The sequence below is a fragment of the Scyliorhinus canicula genome, chromosome 8 (assembly GCF_902713615.1).
Source record: "Scyliorhinus canicula chromosome 8, sScyCan1.1, whole genome shotgun sequence".
Classification (NCBI taxonomy): domain Eukaryota; kingdom Metazoa; phylum Chordata; class Chondrichthyes; order Carcharhiniformes; family Scyliorhinidae; genus Scyliorhinus; species Scyliorhinus canicula.
In genome coordinates this window covers 11,255,770-11,278,199 of record NC_052153.1, presented here as the reverse complement: position 1 = coordinate 11,278,199, position 22,430 = coordinate 11,255,770, and the positions used below count along the sequence as shown (strand labels likewise).

Here is a 22,430-nt window from a genome sequence, read left to right as displayed (position 1 = left end):
CCAGGTTTGCACCCACGTGCATGTAAGGATATAACTGAATGGAAATAGGTCTAAACGATCCATTTGCATTCATTTAGTGGGCCCGGCATCCTATTCTCCGGCCCTCCATGATTCTCCAGTCCTCTGGGCCGGGAATCACCTGGGCGGAGATTATTACAGGTCTCACCAAATGTGAGCCCGACGTGATGGCCCTCATGGTTTGCCAAGGGGGTAATCTCTTTAGGGCATTGCTCCCAAAGTCCACCCACAGAGATCACCTCACTAAAGGACCCCTCCCCCACCCCCACAGAGATCCCCCCCCCCCCCCTCTCCACAGACCCCCAGAAGAAAATACTCCTGTCTGGAAACTAAACAGAAATTACAGCTGTAACACTTACCTGGAGGCACCACGGGTCCATTCCCGGAAGGAGAACACCTGTGACCTGTGTTTAAACCCCTCAGATCCATTATCTGCTAGTAACTCAATCATTTCTAGCCGTGGACTGTGATTGACACCTTCCACACAAGAGCTGCAGCATTGATCCATTCATCTCCCTTCGTGGATGATTGACTCTTGGTGCTGAAGCCCCAATATTTACAAACATCAACCACAACAAAGAGCGGCCAGTTCATTGCAATCACACACTTGAGTGAACGGAATGCGCTTACCTCTCTTTGCAAACCTTGGCACAGTGTGCAGTTCTGGTCACCGTGTTGTAAACAGGATACAGAGGCATTGGAGAGGGTGCAAGGAAGATTTATGCGTGTGCTTATATGTCAGGAAAGGATCGAAAGGCTCGGTCGATTTCCTCTTGAGAAAAGAAATTGAGGAGTCATCGATAGAACTCTTTAAAATGTGGGCAAGAGCATAACTGGAGACCATCAACATAAGGTGTCATCAAGAAATCCAATTGTGAGTTTTTTAAAAATCTGTTTACCCAAAATGCGGTAAGGATGCGGAACTCGCTATTGACGGGAGTAGTTGAATCAAATAATATAAATGCACTTAAGAGAAAACCATGCAAGCGTGTAAGGTGAAAGAGTTTAGATGATTACTGTGATAGATTTAGATGGTGAAAATCAGGAGGAGGTTTGAGTGGAGCGTAAAGACCAGTACGGGCTGGTTGGGCTCTTTCTGTGCTGTATATTATTAATATTATATTAATATTATTTTTAATATTTATTAATAGCTTATTATCACAAGTAGACTTCAATGAAGTTACTGTGAAAAGCCTCAGGTCGCCACACTCCGGCTCCTGCTCGGGGAGGCCGGGACGGGAATTGAACCCGCGCTGCTGGTGTTGTTCTGCATTACAAGCCAACTGTTTAGCCCACTGTGCTAAACCAGCCCCTCCTATGGCCAAAATTTTATGTTGTGCAAGCAGATGCGTGCCCGACTTGGAAGCACGTGAAATTGCACAAGAAAACGCTGGGCACGCGTCCCGATGTCAGCGCGCTCGCACGCAGCATTACGAACCTGAGGCATGCCCACCGACAATCGAACGGGCAATTGAGCCCATCAAGGAGGAAATTTGTCACGGTTTGACGCGGCCCGTCCACTTTTACAGCTGGTGGACGGCTCAATCGGCCAGGCGGCTTTCACAGTTTTGCAACAAACACGTGCCGGGGGTGGGATAAAACACGTGGGGTGATGTAAAATGAACGAAGGCGTTTGAGGGCTGCTTGAATTGGCAGCGTGGACAGAGTCTGCTGCATCCATTCGAGTTTATTTCACCGATACGGTACTGCAGCTGCCCGAGGCAGCTCCACGGAGGCTGTCAGCCTTCAGTGAGCTGGTTGGAAACGCCCACCCTCACCCTCCCCCTCACCCCGCTCGGCGTCCGCCCTCTTCTTGCCCCACGCCCGGCTGTGCTTTCCTCAGCGCGCGTTTCGCGCTGGTGTGCCGATTAATTGGCTGGCCGGCGTGACATCGCGACCAGTGTCCAATCGTGTCCAGAAGCGTGTCTGCTCCCGGGTCCGCCAAGCACGCGTGCCCGACTAGCGCAAGATTCAGGCCAGCGTAAACCTGCCGTGTAAAAATGGATGTCGTGGGGAGAACAATTTTCCTGGCATCACTTCTGATGCTTCCGCCAATTATTAGAAAAATGTGTTTCTTAAAACAAAAGGCCGGTCAATAAATAGGTGGCAAAGCACAAGCCAAACTGACTTGGACAGCGGATTAAAGCAGTCATTTTAAGTATCTTTGCCTGCTAAAACAAACTGGTCTCAATCGGAACCTTTGCATGGGGCCCACTGCTCGGCAAATAACCCCCATGCCTCTGTCAAGTATTCCGACTGGGGTGTTCATGTCTCCCTCAAAATAGCAGACAGAGGAATGTCCTAAAGAGGAGTTTGTTCTTTAATCGTCTGATATTACCGATAGCAGTTTCTCCTTGTACATTTCTGGAATTAGGCTGCAGAATATTTTGGTCTTCGCTGTTCAAGGTTGAGGCCTAATTAGTGAGCGGAATGACAAACATCCAGCTGAGGTAAATCCCACCGCCTTGCGAAGCGCCGAGTTTGGGAAGGAGCTACGCAGCTTCGAGAGGTGCTATCGGGGAATTATTTTTTGCCATTTTTCCGCGAGAGAATTCTGCTCCATTGAACTTAAAGAAACATCGTAAACAACTAAGAGCACAGCTGCACACATCGTTTCTCTGGGGCTTTCAGCTTGGGAGTAGGAGGGGCCTTTAGGAATGTCCTTTCATGCCGCTTCCCCCACCGCCTATCCAAAAATAACCTTGGCCACTGCCTCTCTGCGAAACCCCCTCCCCCTCGATCGCATCCTCCCACCCCAACATTGGCCCATTTTATTCTGACAGGCAGCATCTGAATGTCTGCTTGCTGTCCGTTCCTCCCCCCCCCAGTTCATGGGCTCAGCGCAGTTAATGTATCGGGTAAGTTCAGGCCTGTGGTGTTGGACACTTGTAGAGAAGTGGAAATGTGGTCCACAGACCTTGGGCTGGATGCTCCGATTCTGAGGCTACGTCCAGAGGATGCGTCTGGCCTTACAGTCAAAAGGTGGGCGCCTCCCCCGCACCGATGCTCCGTCTGGTGGGGGGCGAGCAGTCGCACTACGTAAAGCCCCCGGCTTTACCTGCTGATACGGATGCAGAATGGCTGGGTCCGTGTCCGCGCATGCACACAGCGGCGGCCTGCAACAGCCGCGCCGTACAACATGGCGGCGGCCGCACGCGGACCCGTCCTGCCAAAACCTGCCCCCCTGCAACCCCCCCTTGCCTCCCCCCGCCAGCGGGACGTCACCCCCCACCCCTGGCTGTGGCGGCGCTGGACCCAGTCCGCAGCCGGCAGGCCAGGTTTATGAAAATTGAGAGGACACGCGGCCGACGCCGTCGGGAAGTCGGACCATCAGGGATGGAGCATCGGGTGAGGGCCTCAGGTCAGGTGAGGCCGTCCCAACGGCGTGCGGCGTACTCAGCAATTGCCCCGTTTTTGAGGGGGCAGAGCATTGGGAAAACAGAGCCGCCCACGATTGGGGCGTAAAAAAGGGATTCTCTGGCCAATCGCTGAACGCGATTTCGGCGTCAGCAATCGGAGAATCCCACCCCTTATTCCTCCAACTCATGGATCCTCACTCATGCACGCAACAAATAAACCAGCCACGATGTGACAGTCGCTCACAGTCAGTTCGCTTTCGACCTGCAACATCCCCTCTTTATATCTGGTCGTGCAAAAGGCCACAGGATCATAAGTTAGCCAATAGTTACAACCTCCTGAATATGCAGTCGCCAAAGGCCAGAAACAACCATTGTCTACACATCAGCCACTCATGAAAGGGAACTTGTAACGCAACTTTATTAAAACAAAGGCAATCAAAGAGAAACAGTCCGTGAGATTTACTTTTTGCGCGATAGTCCAAAATGGGAAATAGCGAGTTGGCTGCAAGTTTACATCTCTCTCCATTTTCATTGCTATTAAAGCCAAGACCTACATCGAGCAGTTAAACGGTTGAATTCCTCTTCTCTCACCTGTTGCTACGGCATGACCTCAATCACAAATTGGTCACCAAGAGCGTCAGAACATAAGAAATAGGAGCTGTGGGAGGCCATTTGGCCATTCGAGCCTGTTTTGTCGTCGCATTAGAACACATTCAGCAGTCACATCTACCAGTGGGCAATCCTGAGTGTGCAAACAGCTCCACTAACAACAAATTTTAAATAATTAGTTGGGCTCACAACATGGCTCATTTCTGCTCGACTGTTTGCCACAAACAAAAGGGATGTGTCCAAGCCTTGCGCCTTTTTTGAACTACCGAGGAGTTGAGGGAGCCTATTGTTGCTTTCTCCATGACAATGCTTTTTTTTTTTTTAAATTTAGATTAGCCAATTATTTTTTCCAATTAAGGGGCAATTTAGCGTGGCCAATCCACCTACTCTGCACATCTTTGGGTTGTGGGGGCGAAACCCACGCAGACACGGGGAGAATGTGCAAACTCCACACGGACAGTGACCCAGAGCCGGGATCGAACCTGGGACCTCAGCGCCGTGAGGCGGTTGTGCTAACCACTAGGCCACCGTGCTGCCCTCTCCATGACAATGCTTCAGGTCTATCAGAATTGACTTGCCGATCAATCAGCACCCCTTTTCTCCTGTAGCTTAAATTGTTGTAACTGTTTGAAATTTGGTATTCTTGTATTTGTCCTGATGAGTGCAAGATGCAAAGCTTTGACAAGATGCCTCTTTTCAGATATATTGAAGTTCTGTACTACCAAGTGACCGTTTGTCTTTCTATTTACCCCTGCTTTCCTCTTGTGAGGTGGAAGTGAGGTTGTCAATTCCGGTAAGCTGGAGGTTTCATCACATGCGCACCTACCTCCCTCCATCCCTCCCGCCGAGTATGTCCATCTTTGAGGTTTACTTCCTCCCTGTGTCAATCGGAATGTGAAAGGAACCCTCATTACTCAACTGGATGGCCATCGCCACCATTCAACAGCCCTGTTCCCTTACATGTCTAAACTAAACCAAAAGAGGCACGTCCTTTTGAAATGCCCTTGCGATTTCCTTTCTCTCCTGGGTTCACTCGCATCCCGGAGAGTAATTATTGAATCCTGGTGGCTCCCCAATGCAATCCTGAGAGGGGCTGGGAATGCGGTAAGTGGAAGAGAGTGGGATCTTTAAATATTTCAGGGCGTCCACATGGGATGCTAAGTGTTTTTGGTATGTGGAGAATTCAACCTTGAAGGATGGTTTCCAGTTCAACAGCCAATTGAAGGTTAAGTGAAACCTCTGGGGTTGGTGGGGTGCTGAAAGTTGAATGTGTGCCACATACGGGATACGTAAGCGCGGCAAGGGATACTAGCGGTCGTGCGAGCCACCTCAGTGTCCCTTTAAGCAGCTAGAACTGATACATGGCCTCTCAGCTGATTTATTGACACAATCTCTTCTGCCCTGAGGCCTTCCATAGTGGGGACCCCCCTCAAGACACTGCCCCAGGAGGCAGGAAAACTCGCAGGTAGCTGTCAGCCCAGTTGCCAGGACTGCACATAGTTAAGCTACCAAGATGTTTGCCGTATATCACTCCTTTCAGTTGAGACGGAAGAAATATTACAGCCATGATCTCAACCTCAGACAGCCTCCATGAAGAGTGATTTACGTGACCTGAATAGGTGTAACTCTCAGGGTAAGGACACACTGTCGGCGGGAAGCAGTACGGCCAGAAACTGAGAATGAGCAAACATTGGTAGCCAGGCTTAGCGCAAGTGTTACCGCAGTTTGTTTTCATGGGTTAACATCTCTGGTACAACAGTGGGCGAAATGCACTTGGTGCACGGAAGGACACGAAGGGAATACTGTGGTCCAAAGATGTGCCGGTCCGGCGGATCGGCCTTTAGTGTCCAAAGATGCGCAGGTTAGATGGGGTCACGGGGATAGGGAGGGGAAATGGGCCCAGGCAGGGTGCTCTTTCAGAGGGTCGGCATAGACCCGATGGGCCGAAAGGCCTTCTTCTGCCCTGTCGGGATTCTATGGATTTAGAGTTAAAAGACAGAGGAGTGACTTCTCCACTGACGGCATTCTGTGTTCCGCCGGCAGCGGACCCCCCGCCCACGGGTTTCCCGGTGGCGTGGGGTGGCCACAATGGGAAATCCCATTTCCGGGGATGGGAATTCCGCTGCCGGCGACGGCGTGCCGCCGAGGAACTGGTGGCTGGGGGAGGAGGAGAATTCACCTCAGAATAGGGGAGTGAGCAATCAGCTGCAGCTGATGTGGTGTGCATGGAAAATTTCCTACGATTGCATCGTATTTACTGCACTGAAACAGGCTGTTCGGCCCAACTGGTCCATGCTAGCATATATGATCCACATGAATCTCCTCCCACCCTGCTCCATCTGTCCCTATCAGCAAATCCTTCTGTTTGTTTCTCCCTCATGTACCCTACCAGCTTCCCTTTAAAGACATCTATGTTATTCTCCGCAATTCCTCCCTTTGCTCGCGAGTTACACACTCCGGTTACTGTTGAGAGGTTTCTGCTATTGCCTTTATTGGTGACTGCCTTGTAATTATGTTTTGTTACGTAGATAGTTGTGAGTAGAACTTTGGTGGGCTGTTAATTTGTTTTGAAGTGCATTCTACCAGTTGTCTAAGAGAATGATCGATGCTCCACCTGTGTTCAATCGCAGAGACACCATAGGAAAGATTTCTGTTTTAGGATGGTACCCGTGTATTGGGATCATAGAATCCCTACAGTGCAGAAGGAGGCCACTCGGCCCATCGAATCTGCACCGATCGTTCGAAAGAGCGCTCTACCCATATCCACTCCACCATTCACCCTGCCCTATCCCCATAACCTAACCTGTACATCCCTGGACCCCAAGGGGCACTTTTTCATGACCAATCTACCCAACCTGCACATCTTTGGACTGTGGGAGGAAACCGGAGCACCCGGAGGAAACCCACGCAGCCACGGGGAGAACATGCAGACTCCACACAGGCGGTGACCCAAAGTTGGAAATGAACCCGGGTCCCTGGCGCTGTGAGGCCGCAGTGCTAACCACTGTGCCGCCTTGTGGATCGTGTGCACATCCCAACTCCCTGCGTGAACACAACACTTTCAATTGAGAATTATGCTGGGTTGCACCAATACTACCTGGAGGGCATGTTCTCCGTCTAACTCAGGATGACAGGTGCAATCTCTCCAGGTCAATAGGAGACTCGCCAGCACCGAGAGAGTGGCAGCCTCCTGATGCAGATAAGGAAGGGGGCTCCTCAAGATGGAGACATCCTCTTCGCATTCTTGAAGTCTTTGAGAATACCAGTGGCCACAGTTTAGAATTTAGAACAGTACAGCACAGAACAGGCCCTTCGGCCCTCGATGTTGTGCCGAGCAATGATCACCCTACCCACACCCACGTATCCACCCTATACCCGTAACCCAACAACTCCCCCTTAACCTTACTTTTTAGGACACTACGGGCAATTTAGCATGGCCAATCCACCTAACCCGCACATCTTTGGACTGTGGGAGGAAACCGGAGCACCCGGAGGAAACCCACGCACACACGGGGAGGACGTGCAGACTCCGCACAGACAGTGACCCAGCCGGGAATCGAACCTGGGACCCTGGAGCTGTGAAGCATTGATGCTAACCACTATGCTACCGTGCTGCCTAAATCGTTTTTGCCTGATCGTTTTTGTGGAGGGTAAATCCTTTTACTGATCTGTGACTGAAACCACGGTGAATTTCCTGCACCAGCAGAGTGGAGGAGGACGGGTCCCAAAGTGCCTCAGAAACCCGTGCACCCACACCACCACTCCCCCTCCACAACCGGGAGGCCATGTTTTGGCCACCCTCGGGGGGGGCCTGCCAACTGGAAAATTCCAGTCGATGTGCGAAAGGGGCCTTTATCGGCCCCCTCATGGCCTCCATTGTTAATCGGCCATTTACAGCCAGGTCCTACTGACTCGCCTTGACCTGTCCTCTTTAAACTGACCCGAAGGTGGAACCGGGCTAACACTCCGACATGTCGGCCGGTGGGAGGACCCATTAACCTTCATTCCCGTCTCTGGGGGGGGGGGCTTCCCAAATTCTCACCATTATGTGGGAAACACGGCCAACGGTAAACCGTCATGCCAATGATTCGACCAATTGTCATGGATTACATGAGAAATTTGAAGGTGACGGACAATTTGGGCATTAACTACAGCTTCCACAACTTGATAAAAGGGCAATAAGTTCATAGACCCATGCAACAGAGGAGGAGGCCATTCGGCCCTTTATGCTCATGTTGGATCAGAACTACTCAATGAGACCAATGCCCCTTCCCATTCCTCCTATCACCGCAAACTCTTCCTAAACTACCATGGAACAGATTCCCTTTTAGAATCTACTTCCACCACCCATTCAGGGCAGAATGTTCCAGATCCTAACCGCACGCTGTCTTGTCAAACCTAGCCCCTCCTCCCCCATTCATTCGCCTGTCAATTATCTGAAATCTCTGTCCTCTGCTTACTATACTTCCTGCCAATGGAAACAATTTCTCAATCCTTGTTATAATATCAAGTGTTAAGTTCTGAAAAGGTCAGGCCAGTGAGGATTACCACCAACAGAAAATTAATCGCAGGCAAGATTCTGCTGCTAAGAGTATTAGTTAAACATTGTGTTTGGCACCGGCTGTATGTTCAGTAATGGACAAAGCCTGTTCCTATTTTATATTACAATAAGCCCACGTGCGCCTAAATCGGCGTTGGATGCGATTGAAACATTGCAAATACTGGCATTCTGAATTTAATACAACACAGACAATGCTCAATAAGATCTAGAACCGCAATGTTCCATTTCCTTTCCCTCTTAACACATGCATTTTCATTCATCATAGAATCATAGAATTTACTGCAGAAGGAGGCCATTCGGCCCATCGAGTCTGTACCAGCCCTTGGAAAGAGCACCCCACTCAAGCACACACCTCCTCCATCCCATCCCCCTTAACCCAGTCACCCCAATTCACCTTTTTGGTCACTAGGGACAATTTAGCATGGCCAATCCACCTAACTCGCACATCTTTGGACTGTGGGAGGAAACCGGAGCACCCGGAGGAAACCCACGCAGACACGGGGAGAAGGTGAAAACTCCACAAAACAGTCACCCCAACGCCAGAATCGAAACCGAGTCCCTGCCGCTGTGAGGCAGCAGTGCTAACCACTGTGCCACCCTGCCGACCTCTGACTCAGTTGGGCCTGACTTCAACTCTGCCTCAAATTGAATGGGTTTTGAGTGGGATAAAATTGAGCGAGTGAGTCAGTTGAGACGTGCACCTCTGACTGGGAGAAAGTCAAGGGGCGGAATTCTCCGTAGCCCGACGCCGAAATTGGGATTGGGCGGAGAAGGCTTCTGACGGCGGATTCAGGATGGGCGCCGATTTGACGCTGGTTCGCGATGCTCCATCCCTTCCAAATTAGCGTCATCGGGGCGCTCCGCGAGCAGTCACAAGGCCATTGGCGCGTCATCATGCTCCGTCCCCGGTGGTCCAAGTTCCCGACGGCGCGGGCCACACGTAGTCCCAGCAATCGGAAACCCGGTGTGCCGGCTGCGGATAGTGTCCAGCCCCGCCACACTTGGCCAGGATCCGTGCCGCTGGCCGGGGGGGCTTCTGCTAGGGCTGGGAGGAGTGGGGGGGGGGGGGGTGGCCAGGGGTGGGCTGTGGGGTCGGGGTGGGCAGGTACGCGGCCCAGCAGGGCTGGTGCCATGTTTTCCGGCCCGACCGGTGCAGCTCATCAGCCCTGCGCATGCGCGATCCGGGGCCCCGGCGAATCTCCGGCTGTTTTCCCGCGCGATCTACGGGTGTCCCGCGTGGCGCTGGTGTTAGTTCCTCGTCAGGACTGGAATCGGTGAGGAGTTCAGACCGAATTTCCCGTTGTGAATCACCCGCAGATTCTCCGTTGGCGCCGGCACTTAGCCTCAGGAACGGAGTATTCCGCCGGACGTAACTGGTGCAAATCTAAAATACCGAATTTCTCTGAAAATCTATCCAATTAAGAAAATTTCACTGACTTTGGGAAATTCAAACATGCCTAACATTCTGGGAATGTTGTAACAGCAGGAAGCCACTCAGCGACTCGAGCCTGTTCCAACTTTCAATTAGATTATGGCTGATTTGCATCCTAACACCATCCACGCGCCTGGGTTCCATAACCTTTAATACCCTTGGCTAACCAAAATGCCGCTCCTTATTCATTGACACTGAGAACACGGCAGACTTTCAGCAACTGGCACTTGGCCATCAAAGCAGCAATGAAGTGAGAGACAATCTGCAATGGAGTCTAACCTGAGTAACAGGGTTCAAACCCAGTTCAAAGGAGGTCCCTTTTTAACTAACGTTCTGAGATTTCTGTGTGTTATCTTCCTGCCCTTAACAGTATTTATATTGTGACTTTATGGTCAATAATTGTGTCATTTCCCTTCAAGCTAATGTTAAAAAAAATGTTTTTTTTTTTAAAAAGTTATTCATTCACAGGGTATGGCATCTCTGGCAAGGTCAGGGGTTACTGCTCATCCCTAGTTTACCTTGAGAAGCTGGTGGGGAGCCACCTTCCGCGGTCCTTGTAGCGAAGGTGCTCCAGCACTGCCGTGAGGCGGGGAGTTCCAGGATTTTTCTAACTGTCTGACACCTGCGTCAAGCGTGATTCAAGGACGCTTCTTGCTTATTTTTACCCCAAAATGTCGGGTGCATGCGCCCTCTTGCTGTCCATTTGGGGCCAGGCCGTGCCCGAAAATCAGCCGCTCTGTCACCCAATTTCTAAGCCAAGAAGCTGAACACCACAAATCTGCTCTTACGATATGTACATCTGTAAGGAGAGCGAGAGTGCGCTTGAAATGGTTGTTAGAGGGATTGAGTGGTGTCACATGGAATGAAAAATTTATAACGCTGTGATTATGAATGATGTGAAGTAAGTCACTAAAATGATGTGAAATTTGAAAAACTGTATCACCTCGTCAAAATATTTTGTCCTATTACTCTCTTATGGATATCTGTATTTGTAACTTCCACTTTTTAAAGATGCGTTAAATCATTCTCTGGATATGAGCATTCCTGGCTAGGCCAGCATTTATTACCAATCTGTAATTCACCTTGAGAAAGTAGTGGTGAGTCGCCATCTTGAATCGCAGTTGTCTTTGTGGTGAACATTGCGCTGACAGCGCTGTGAGGGAGGGGATTCCGGACTCTTCATCCAGCAATGATGAAAGGAATGGTTGGATACAGGCTCAAGCCAACATGGCATGGGATGGGACCTGGAGGCAATGGTGTTCACATGCACCCCTGTCCTTGCCTCTCGAGGTAGGAGAGCTCACAGGAACAGCTGGAGGCCAATGCGTCCTTCCGACATGTTCTGCCTTTAACCCACCGCCAAACATCCACCTTCATGGGAATTGCATCTGCGAGTCGGCCCATGTGGACCCTCCCTATTTTCCCTGGCAACCCCCCCCCCCCCTCCCCCCACCCACCCACCCACCACCCTATCCTCCTCCCCGCCGCTGCCTCAATATCGAGAACATTCAGCCCTGGGTTTTTAGAGTGAAAGTTTCAGAGAGATTGCCACACCGACCTCATTGCAGCAGTGTGGAATTTAGGTTAACCAGAACAAGGCAAGTGAAGTTGTTGTGAGGAGCTGTTAACACACTCTGTGACAGCCTTACATTATCGGGCGGATGGAGCACGCGTGTGAAGAAATCTGGGGGCGCGATTGTCCCAAATGGAGCCCAAATGGGCCCGGTTACGACCGATTCTGTCCCCCACAGAGGGCCAGCACGGCGCTGGAGCGGTTCACGCCGCTCCAGCCTCCCTTCCCTGTGGCAAATGGGTGCCGCGCCAACCCGCGCATGCACGGCGGACTTCTTCTGCACGCCGGCCCCGACTCGACATGGCGTCGGTGTTCAGGGGCCGGCCACGCTGGAAAGTCGGCCCGGGGGACAGAGGCCGGCCCGCTGATCGGTGGGCCTCGATCATGGGCCAGACCCCATCAGAGGGCCCCCCCCCCCCCCCCCCCCAGTGAAGGAGACCCCTCCTCCTCCTACAGGCCGCCCCCCGACCGTTCGCGCAGAGCTCCCGCCGGCAGCAACCAGGATGAACGGCACCGGCGGGACACTGTCGTATTCGCACGGCCGCTCGGCCCATCCGGGCCAGAGAATCGCCGACCCCGCCGATTCCAGTGGCCCGTGGCCGGCGCCGCGCCGGCTCAAATGGTGTTGATTCTCCGCACCTCGAAGAATCGCGCACCAATGTCGGTGCGTCGTGGCGCGGTTGCGGCGATTCTCCGGCCCGGCGCGGGGCTCGGAGAATTGCCCCCGGTTGCTTTTTCTTCAATTTTTCTTTCTTTGCGATTGGGAAAGTAATAACTAGAGTACTTTCTATCAGCTTCCATGGCTGATTTGGCAGCACAAATAACCATTAACGATAACATTGGCCCCGATCATAACTATAGTCAGCTTTTTTATAATAATCTTCATCAGTGTCACAAGTAGGCTTCCATTAACACTGCAATGAAGTTACTGTGAAAAGCCCCTAGTCGCCACATTCCGGTGCCTGTTCGGGTACACGGAGGGAGAATTCAGAATGTCCAAATTACCTAACAGCACGTCTTTCGGGACTTGTGGGAGGAAACCGGAGCACCCGGAGGAAACCCACGCAGACACGGTGAAAACGTGCAGATTCCGCAACAGACAGTCACCCAAGCTGGGAATCGAACCTGGGACCCTGGCGCTGTGAAGCAACCACTGTGCTACTGTGCCACCCTACTGGGTAGATGGGGGAACAACTTGCATTTAAATAGCGCCTGCCATCTTCAACTGTTCCGAAATTGGGGTTGTGGTCCCTCGGTGTCTCAACTGGTCAACGTGCTTCTACTACACTGTTCTGCTGTCCAATCCACCACGTATGGGACTGGGCCTGACTTTGATACAATTCTGCCTGGTAACCAAAGTGGGCCAGAGACAAAGTTCCTGTCGACGGCCAGGTCGCCCACTTGAACTGGCCCGTCTCTTTGTGCGAAACGTGCTGGTTCTTCTAGGAGGCCTGCTGTGCCTCCAACCTCCCTGCCAAATTTGGGAAAACTAATGGGTCTGCAGGCAAAGGGTTAATTCTGCCTGTATGACACCCGTGGTACCATGGGGCGTGGCGGGAGGGGCGTGGGGGGGGGGGGGGTGGTCACATTAAATGATAGAAGAAGGTTGGCCAACCTAAGGCATAGTGGACAGCTTCTTCATGGCTTTTAGAAGGTCTACACAGCTCTCTCTGCAAAGCCGTTTGAGGCGGGGTGATAGGGGGCTGTTCTTGTGTGTCGAATACCATTTGTTTGGACATTGTGCTGAAAGTCTTCTCCAGTGGACGCAGTGCTACTGTCAGACATTGTTACTTCAAGGAGGCTGTGGGTAGAAAAACCCCCCATAGGGCCTCCATTGTGGCTGCTGAAGTTGTGGACACCATCTCTCCGACATCCAAAAATAATAATAATAATAATCTTTATTGTCACAAGTAGGCTTACTGTAGTGAAGTTACTGTGAAAAGCCCCTAGTCGCCACATTCCGGCACCTGTTCGGCACACTGAGGGAGAATTCAGAATGTCCAATTCACCTAACAAGCACGTCTTTTGGGACTTGTGGGAGGAAGCCGGAGCACCCGGAGGAAACCCACGCAGACACGGGGAGAACGCGCAGACTCCGCACAGACAGTGGCCCAAGCCGGGAATCGAACCCGGGACCCAGGCGCTGTGAAGCACAGTGCTAACCACTGTGCTATTGTGCCGCCCATTCGGTTGCCTGAGCTAGTTTTAAAAAAAATATTATTCAAATAAGGAATATGTACATCATATAATCAATCAATCAATAATAAAATAAACAAAAGAGATATGCTCTCTTACATGTATTGAAACATTCCCTGCTCCCCCCCCCCCCCCTCTGCTATCCCATCTCCCCTACCCGCTGGCATCATATAGACTTGTAAATAGAGACAAGAATAGTTAACCACATCCACATGTTCTGGTCATGTCCACGATTTGTAAGGTTTTGGACCTCGATGTTTAAAACATTATCAAAAATTGTGGAGGTGGACATATTGCCGAGATCTCTTGAAGCAAGTTTTGGAGTGTCCGAAATACCAGGATGAAAGATGGGAAAAGAGCTGATGTGGTGGCCTTTGCCACGTTGATTGCCTAAAAGTGAATTTTATTGGATGGAAATCCGAATATCGGCCAAAACTATCGACATGGTTGGGGGATCATGTGGAATTCCTTAAACTTGAAAAAGTTAAGTTTGCCTTTCATGGCCTGAGCTATTTCAATAGCCTTATCTAGTGTAATCTTCATTTCAGCCAGATGCTTCTGTTGCACACTCACGTTTTAATACCGCATACTAAACAGTCCCGCAGCATGTCACTGAGTGCTGTACCGAACTCACAATGTTCAGCCATCTGGCGGAGTCTGGCAATGAAGGCAGAGTTCACCTCTCCTAGGTCCCTGACAGCCCAACTAAACTTGTAGCGATGAAGTATGATTGAGGGTCTGGGGTTGAACTGCTGCTTCACAAGCGACACCAACTGGTTCAACAATTTTGTGTCGGGTGCCTACGGGGACATCAATTCCTTATGAGACTGTACACCTGGAGCCCACGGACCTTCTGTCTATCCTCCCTCGTTATTTTGCTTGCTGTGGAAACCGTAACAGAACTGCTCTATACGCTGGCTCCAGTTTGCGGGCCTGTAGTCGAATGGGTTGAGTTTCCCGATCACAAGCGCTTTTAATCCGGTTTACATTTGTCACCAATGTGGTGGCTCAAATCAATACTGAGGAGACTTCCAATATAACTGAACAAGGATTTATTGGTAACAAGTAAAGGTAAACTATACACAAGCAAGAGTCACAAAACAGGTCTTCACTCTGACTCCCAGGTCCAGTCTGCCTGAGCCCCAGCTCCCAGGGTCCCGCGCTTTTTCCCCATTGGTTTTGTGCTTTCCCGCGCAATAGTCCCTTAGCTGGTCACGTGGACCACGAGGGTTCGCCCCTTAAAGGGGCCATGCTACCACAGAAGGGCAGAAAGCTAGAGCCAGAAAGGCCGCTTTATTCCTTGCAGGATCTGCAAGAGCATTCCTGTGTCCTCCTGGCCCCACGTATTTGGAGCCTTCTCTTCCCAACAAGCCAATGGTGCTCTTAAATTAGACAAGAAAGGGGCAGAGGCAGATGGTGCCTGATGATGTAATTAGTCCCATCTCCACACATAAAGAAGGACCTCACTGACATTGCAAGGGCAGCTTAGTTGCCCATTGAGAAACCTGATTAAATATCAGTCTCCACTGTTTGGCCAAATTTTCCGCAGGTAGGGGAGATTGAACTGGCCACCTACCCAGTTCCCGCCTGGTGGGTAGTATTAAAATTGCACCATTAAATATCTTTAATAATATGCTTTAAAATCCAACATTATTTACTACCGAAATCAACTAATTAATTGCCTGTATCTCCAAACTTCAGGGCCCCACAAGGCCTCTATATTTAGGGAGTGGAAATCTGGACAATGTTTTGACATCGTTTCTTCTTCATCATGTAAACGTTGACAAGTGAGGGGGTCGGATGCGGGGTTGGTTTATTTTAAGACCTACATTTTGTAATTATCTTGTTCTGTTCTTTATCAAAGATTTATCGAGTGCGACCTTTTATTCTTGAACTCAGGTGGATTACTTACTCGTCAGAAGAAGTGTCACTGGCACTTTGAAGACAGCTAAAGGAACGGCATTTTCACAATCCAAAGATTGCTGTGTTTTTTTCTCGCTCATTCACGGGATGCGAGCATTGTTGGCTGGGCCAATATTTATTGCTCATCCCTAATTGGTCTTGAGAACGTGGTGGGGACATGCCCTCATGTTAGGGAGGGAGGTTCCATGATTTTGACCCAGTGACTGAGAAGGGGTGGCAAAACAGTTTCAAGTCGGGATGATGACCGATAATATGACCCTGGAGCAGATCCCAACAGTGGCATAGATAAGGGACAGAAGCCCCAATATTTTATTTTAATTTTGTAAGACTGTGAGGAAAGGATACCTTCTCCAGCAGTTATTTTAGGTAAAACAGGGATATGGTATATTAAAACAAACTGTATTACCAACACAGTATTAAAATATCTTTAACACCAGAAAATAGTTTACAATTACCTCTGCTAATCAATGCAGTGACACAATTACCCTTAACTGCTATCTTTACTTCCAGTCAAACAACAGAACCATCTCAACTCTCAATCCACTTTTAAATACAGTTAGCATGCAGGAGCACTTGAAAAGTGGTGCCTTTCATACTCCACTTTGAGAAAAATAGATCTTTTGAGACTGCTTTAAAGAAAGAGACCTGACACCCTGTCAGAATAATTCAGGGTCTGTGGCTGTATTTTTTCAGAAACCTTCCAGCCAAAAAATAAAACTCTGAACCTGACTGCGTCAGCCCTTGGCTTCTTCCATTAGATAATGCCTAGAAGACACCTAGATAACAAAGACACCTATGTTAGACTCCTATATATTGACTACAGCTCAGCTTTCAACACCATTATTCCTACGAAACCCATCTCCAAACTCCATGACCTGGGCCTTGACTCCCCCCTCTGCGACTGGATCCTGAACTTCCTACCCCGCAGGCCACAATCAGTAAGGATAGGCAACAACACCTCCTCCGCGATCATCCTCAACACCAGTGCCCCACAAGTCTGTGTCCTCAGCCCCCTACTATACTCCTTGTACACCTATGACTGTGGCCAAATTCCCCTCCAACTCGATTTTCAAATTTACTGATGACACCACCGTAGTGGGTCGGATTTCAAACAATTGCGCGACAGAGTACAGGAATGAGATAGAGAATCTGGTGAACTGGTGTAACGACAATAATCTCTCCCTCAATGTCAACAAAATGAAGGAGATTGTCATCGACTTCAGGAAGCGTAGTGGAGAACATACCCCTGTCTACATCAACGGGAACAGTAGAAAGGGTCGAGAGCTTCAAGTTTTTAGGTGTCCAGATCACCAACAACCTGTCCTGGTCCCCCCATGCCGACACGATAGTTAATAAAGCCCACCACCTACTCTACTTTCTCAGAAGACTAAGGAAATTTGACATGTCACCTATGACTCTCACTAACCCTTACAGATGCATCATAGAAAGCATTCTTTCTGGTTGTATCACAGCTTGGTATGGTTCCTGCTCTGCCCAAGACCGCAGGAAATTACAAAAGGTTGTGAATGTAGCCCAATCCATCACGCAAACCAGCCTCCCATCCATTGACTGTCTACAATTCCCGCTGCCTCAGAAAGGCAGCCAGCATAATTAAGGGCCCCACGCAACCCGGACATATTCTCTTCCACCTTCTTCCGTCAGGAAAAAGATACCAAACTTTGAGATCACGTACCAACCGACTCAAGAACAGTTTCTTCCCTGCTGCCATCAGACTTTTTTTAATGGACCTACCTTGTATTAAGTTGATATTTTCTCTACATTCTAGCTATGATTGTAACATTCCCTCCTTCCTTCCCTATGTATGGTATGCGCTGTCTGTATAGCATGCAAGAAACAATACTTTTCACTGTATCCTAATACACGTGACAATAATAAATCAAATCAAATCATTAACTACATCATTTTACCAGAGTGAAGACAATGTCTCTAATTAACTACTCCGCAGGGAGTCCTCGTAATATAAATAAAAACCTATTCGCCCAAACTTTTACGATGCTTTAATTGCACATCAGGGGCGAATTTCTCCGACCCCCAGCAGGGTGGGAGAATCGCCTGGGGCTGCCGAAAATCCGGCCCCCGCCGTGGCAGAGATTCTCCGCCACCCGGGAAGTGGCGGTGGCGGGCATCTCGCCACTCCGAACAGAGAGGCCCCTGCGGTGATTCTCCGGCCCACGATGGGCAGAAGTCCCGCCGCTGGGAGGCCTCTCCTGCCGCCGAGGTTTGAACCACCTCTGGTAACGGCGGGATCAGTGGCGCGAGCGGGCCCCCCGGGGTCCTGGGGGGCCGGGGGGTGATCGGACCCCAGGGGGTGCCCCCACGGTGGCCAGGCCCACGATCAGGGCCCCCCGCTCAGACTCCGGGCCAGTGCCCTGGGTGCACTATTTCTTTTCCGCGGCCGCCACGGCCTCCGCCATGGCGGAAGCAGAAGAGAGACCCACATCGCACATGCGTCGACCGGCGAAAGCCTTTCGGCCAGCCCCGCTGCCGGGGGCTCCGGTTTTTTGCGCCAGTCTTCTGGTGCTAACCGCTCCGGCGCGGGGCTAGCCCCCAAAGGCGCGGAGAATTCCCCACCTTTGGGGAGGCCCGACCCCGGAGTGGTTGGCGCCACTCCCCTACGCCAGGATCCCCCATCACGCCAGGTAGGGGAGAATCCTGCCCCTGGTATCAAAATGGTACGCTGTCTTTCGAACCAGGATTTTTATAAACGTGATTGCAGCAGTCGTACACACTAATCCAGGCTTTTAACCCTTACTGTACCAGGTACATATAATACAATATATCTGAAATTCCTATATTCCTCACACAGGCTTCAGGGAAATTGGATTTTGTGGTTCCCATGCGGTCTGTTGCTCTTGTTCTTCTAGGTGGTAGAAGGCGTGGGTTCAGCAGTTCCTCCAGAGTGGTCTTACCTGCAGTGCTAAACAGGGGCTCACAGGGCATGGAACAAATGATCAAACTCTGCACTTTAGACATCACCCTTTCCCTGGGCTCCATTACCCTCTAGTAAGAGCATGCTCAGTAATGTCCCATGAAAAGAGCTAACATTTGTTTGCAGAACTTCAGACCTTAAATCATATTTGAGCAGTGGTGCACATTTGTGTTGGTGAATGGCCTTGTCAAAAAATGGTAAACAAAGGAAATTACTTTGTGTTTTTATGTCTGACCTTAAATGGTGGAATAGTGTAAAATGGGCAAATTGGCAGCTTGCTTTGTATCACTTTGCCGTGTTATTTCCATAGTGGCTTCGATGAACAAAGTAAAATCCTTTCCACTTCACATTCATCTGGCTCTCAGCCCTGTCTTAGTGGGCAGCACTCTCGCCCCTGGGTCAGAAGGTTGTGTGCTTAAGTCAGATATTGAACACAAAATCTAGGTTGACACTCTCGGTACAGTGCTGAGGGCGTGCTGCCCTGTCAGATGTGCCGCTTCTTCAGATAAGACGCAAAACTGAGGCCCTCTCTGATGGGCGTGAAAGATCCACGTGGTCCTCTTGTGGAGAAGAGCAGGGGAGCTTTCCCTGACGGTGTGACCAATATTCAACTAGACCGACATTAAACAAAAGCAGACCGTTATCACATTGTTGTCTGTGGAAGCTTGCTGTGCACAAAATGGCTGTCACGTTTCCTATGGAATCATAGAATCTCGACAATGCAGAAGGAGGCCATTCAGCCCATTGGATCGACACCAACCCGCTGAAAGAGCATCCCACTTTGGCCCGCTCACCCGCCCCATCCCCGTAACCTCACCTAACCTCAGGGCAATCTTGGGACACTAAGGGGAAATTTAGCGTGGTCAGTCCACCTAACCTGCGTATCTTATAGTGACTATAAAATGCATTAGGTTGACTGTGAAACACTTTGGGATATCCTGAGGTTGTGAAAGATCCTATAAAAATACAAATATTTTGTTCTTTCTTGCTCACAAAATGTGAATTTTTTAAAATTCTTTGATGGAATGTGGGCATCATTGGCAAGGCCAGTATTTGTCGTCCATCCTTAACTGCCCTTGGCTTACGCCACCATTTCCGAGTCAACCATATTGTTGTGGATCTGGAGTCACATGGAGGCCAGACTGGGTAGGGATGGCCCATTTGCCCCACTGCAGGACATTGGTGAAGCAGATAAGTTGCTACAATAATCAGTGATACTTTATGATGACTGGTACAGAGGCCCGGGGCGATGTTCAGCCACCCTGCTCTCCAGCAGAAGTCACTGCTGCCACCAGACCTGGTCTCCAGAACGGAAAGTTCCACCCGAGCTTTCAACTCCAGATTTTATTGATTGAAATTTAAATTCCATAATCTATCAGAGAGGGATTTTAACTCATGCGCCCAAGTCTCCCGTGTCGTTAGTGCGGCTGGTAAATTGAATTCTGATTGTCACATTCCTTGATGGTGGACAAGAGAAAATAGAAGCATTTTGAAATAATTTTCTTTTAGGTAAGACCCGTGTTGGGTCACACCAGGGTGAGACGGAAGAACTGGGTGCGGTCAACCACTACCTGTTTAAAACATTCTTCCTCTGTCTCTCTCTCTCTGAAGGAGAAAAGGCGGCGACAGACAGAAATAGAGGACAAGAGACACCAGCTGGAAGATAAGATTCTTCAGTTGCAGCATCATAAGGTAGGAGACGCTTGATACCAAAACCGTGTGGCATAAACTCGTTCACAAAGCCCAACACAACCCGACTCATTCATCACGCGTGTGGCTGCGTGTTCCGTGTCATTAAACACTGGCCCTCAGTCTACTTCACTTCGCCAATGTTGTTGCGAATTCCTTGCCCTGCTTTCTCTGTTGGACATTTGCTTTCTTTTGAGGCTCGGTTGAGACTAATTCGGTGTTTCAATGTCCGAGATGGCTTTTTTTTAAATCCAGTTGCAATTGCAAACACTTCTCGGCCCAGTGATTACGGGCGAAAGCGCCTCTTCCCGCAATTTCCACTCAGCCCCAGAGATTGGTCAGCTCTGTACGGCATTAGGGTCGGTATTCCCCCCAGCCGTGTGTTTCTCAGCGCCGGGATTCTCTCCTCCCGTCGCTTGTCAATGGGATTTCCCATTGAAGCCACTCCACGCCACCGGGAAACCCGTGGGCAGGCAGCGGGAAAAGAGAATCCCGACGGCCAGAGAATTCCGGCCCAGTATAGCCGTTCCACTTTCCGGAGCAGACATCACTTGCGGTCAATTCGAGGTCCCTCTGCTCCTCCAATCCTGGTCTCTTGTGCATCCCGGATTTCATTGACAGCCGTGCCTCCAGCAACCTGGGCCCAAGGCTCGGGGAACGCCCTCCCGAAACTCTCTGCCTCCCTAACCACTATTTTCTCCAACTGGATTCTCCAAAAAGGGGGCTATGTCCCCCACGCCGGCGTAAAAACGCTGGCGTTTCAGGTCAGACTTTCCTGAAATAATTTACAGCTATTCACCTACCTGCCGGGGGCTGGCAGGGCCACGGAGTGCCTGATGCAGATTAGCTGGAGATACAGGCCACCGCACTTCCGGTTGCCAGTCCGCGCGTGCGCACGGCGGGGGCCGCGCCTAACACGATGGCAGACTTAGCCGGCAGACCTGGGCCAACAAAGAAGGTGCCAACATTCTGCCCCCGCTGCTCGATCTAGCCCGCCCGATCACCTTCCCAGCTGCCCATAAGCCCCCCCCCCCCCCCCCCCCCGGTACTTGATTCCCCCCGCCCCACACCAGAGCTGCCGCGGACTGAGTCCGCAGCCGCCACGCGAGAGCCCCGACCGGCCAGACTGCTTCGAACCCGTCGTCGGGAATTCAGCCGGTCGAGACTGGAGCATCGCTGGGAGGGCCTCTGGCAATGCCCCCCCCCCCAACCCCACCACATGGGAGGCGGAGAATCCAGCCCGGTATCTTCTCCGACAAGACATTCCTTAAAACCAGCCCCTTCTGACCAAGCGTTCACATCCCCTTCGGGGCGCGGTATCACATTTTATTCGATAGCTCCCCTGCGAAGTGCCTTGTGACATTTTAGCACGCCGAGGTACCTCATAAACACCAGTTTCTTTTTTCTGTCTATCAATTGGATTTGCAAATTTAATGCACATTTCAGATGGAATCTGAACAGCTCCGACCTGTTGACTCCGAGCAATAGGCAACTGGAATAAAATTGTTCCTTTCACTGGAGCATTACCTTTACGGCCAATGGAGACGGAGAGGACCCATTAGTCTATGATGGATACAGGAAACCAGAGGGGAAAGAGTCCAGGCTCTATTTTTAAAACAGTCAAAAAAAAAGTCTAGTGCAATTTATCATGTATTACAGAATCAGCCATGATCTCATTGAATGGCGGAGCAGGCTCAAGGGGCCAAGTAAGGCCGACTCCTGCTCCTGTTTCTTACGTTCTTGGTCCTTAACTAGTTCCACATGGCATTCCTTTCTATAAATGCTTCTATCAACTGCTTGCAGCAATATTTCACAGGCAACGGGAGGAGAATGTGCCTGCCAAACAAATATGTTGCAAACTACTGCAAAATATGGATTTCATTTAAGCCCAACAAACGTTCCAATAAATCTGTTGAGTGGAATGCGAGCATATGCCGACCGATGTCATACTGTGGGCCTGATTGTTAACTAGCGACCATTCAGCTGACGACAGAGATCATTGTGCTGTGAAGGAGGGTTGCTCCAGCGAGGAGCCTGTTCAGGTCAGGTCAGATCAATGGGGAGCTGTCGATGGCACTGCTGTCCACCTCAGAAGCGTCGCTCATATCAAATGGCGAGTC

General features: G+C 50.4%; 1 protein-coding gene across 2 annotated transcripts in view; it reads left to right on the top strand.

Annotated features, from left to right (window-relative positions):
* LOC119970129 (paralemmin-2-like) overlaps window positions 1–22,430 on the top strand; it is a 446,039-nt gene that overhangs the window by 92,477 nt on the left and 331,132 nt on the right. For both annotated transcript variants that reach the window (XM_038804197.1, XM_038804201.1), the window contains exon 4: window positions 20,233–20,313. In XM_038804197.1, coding sequence (XP_038660125.1) covers window positions 20,233–20,313 — 81 coding nt within the window. The remainder of the gene's footprint in view (window positions 1–20,232; window positions 20,314–22,430) is intronic.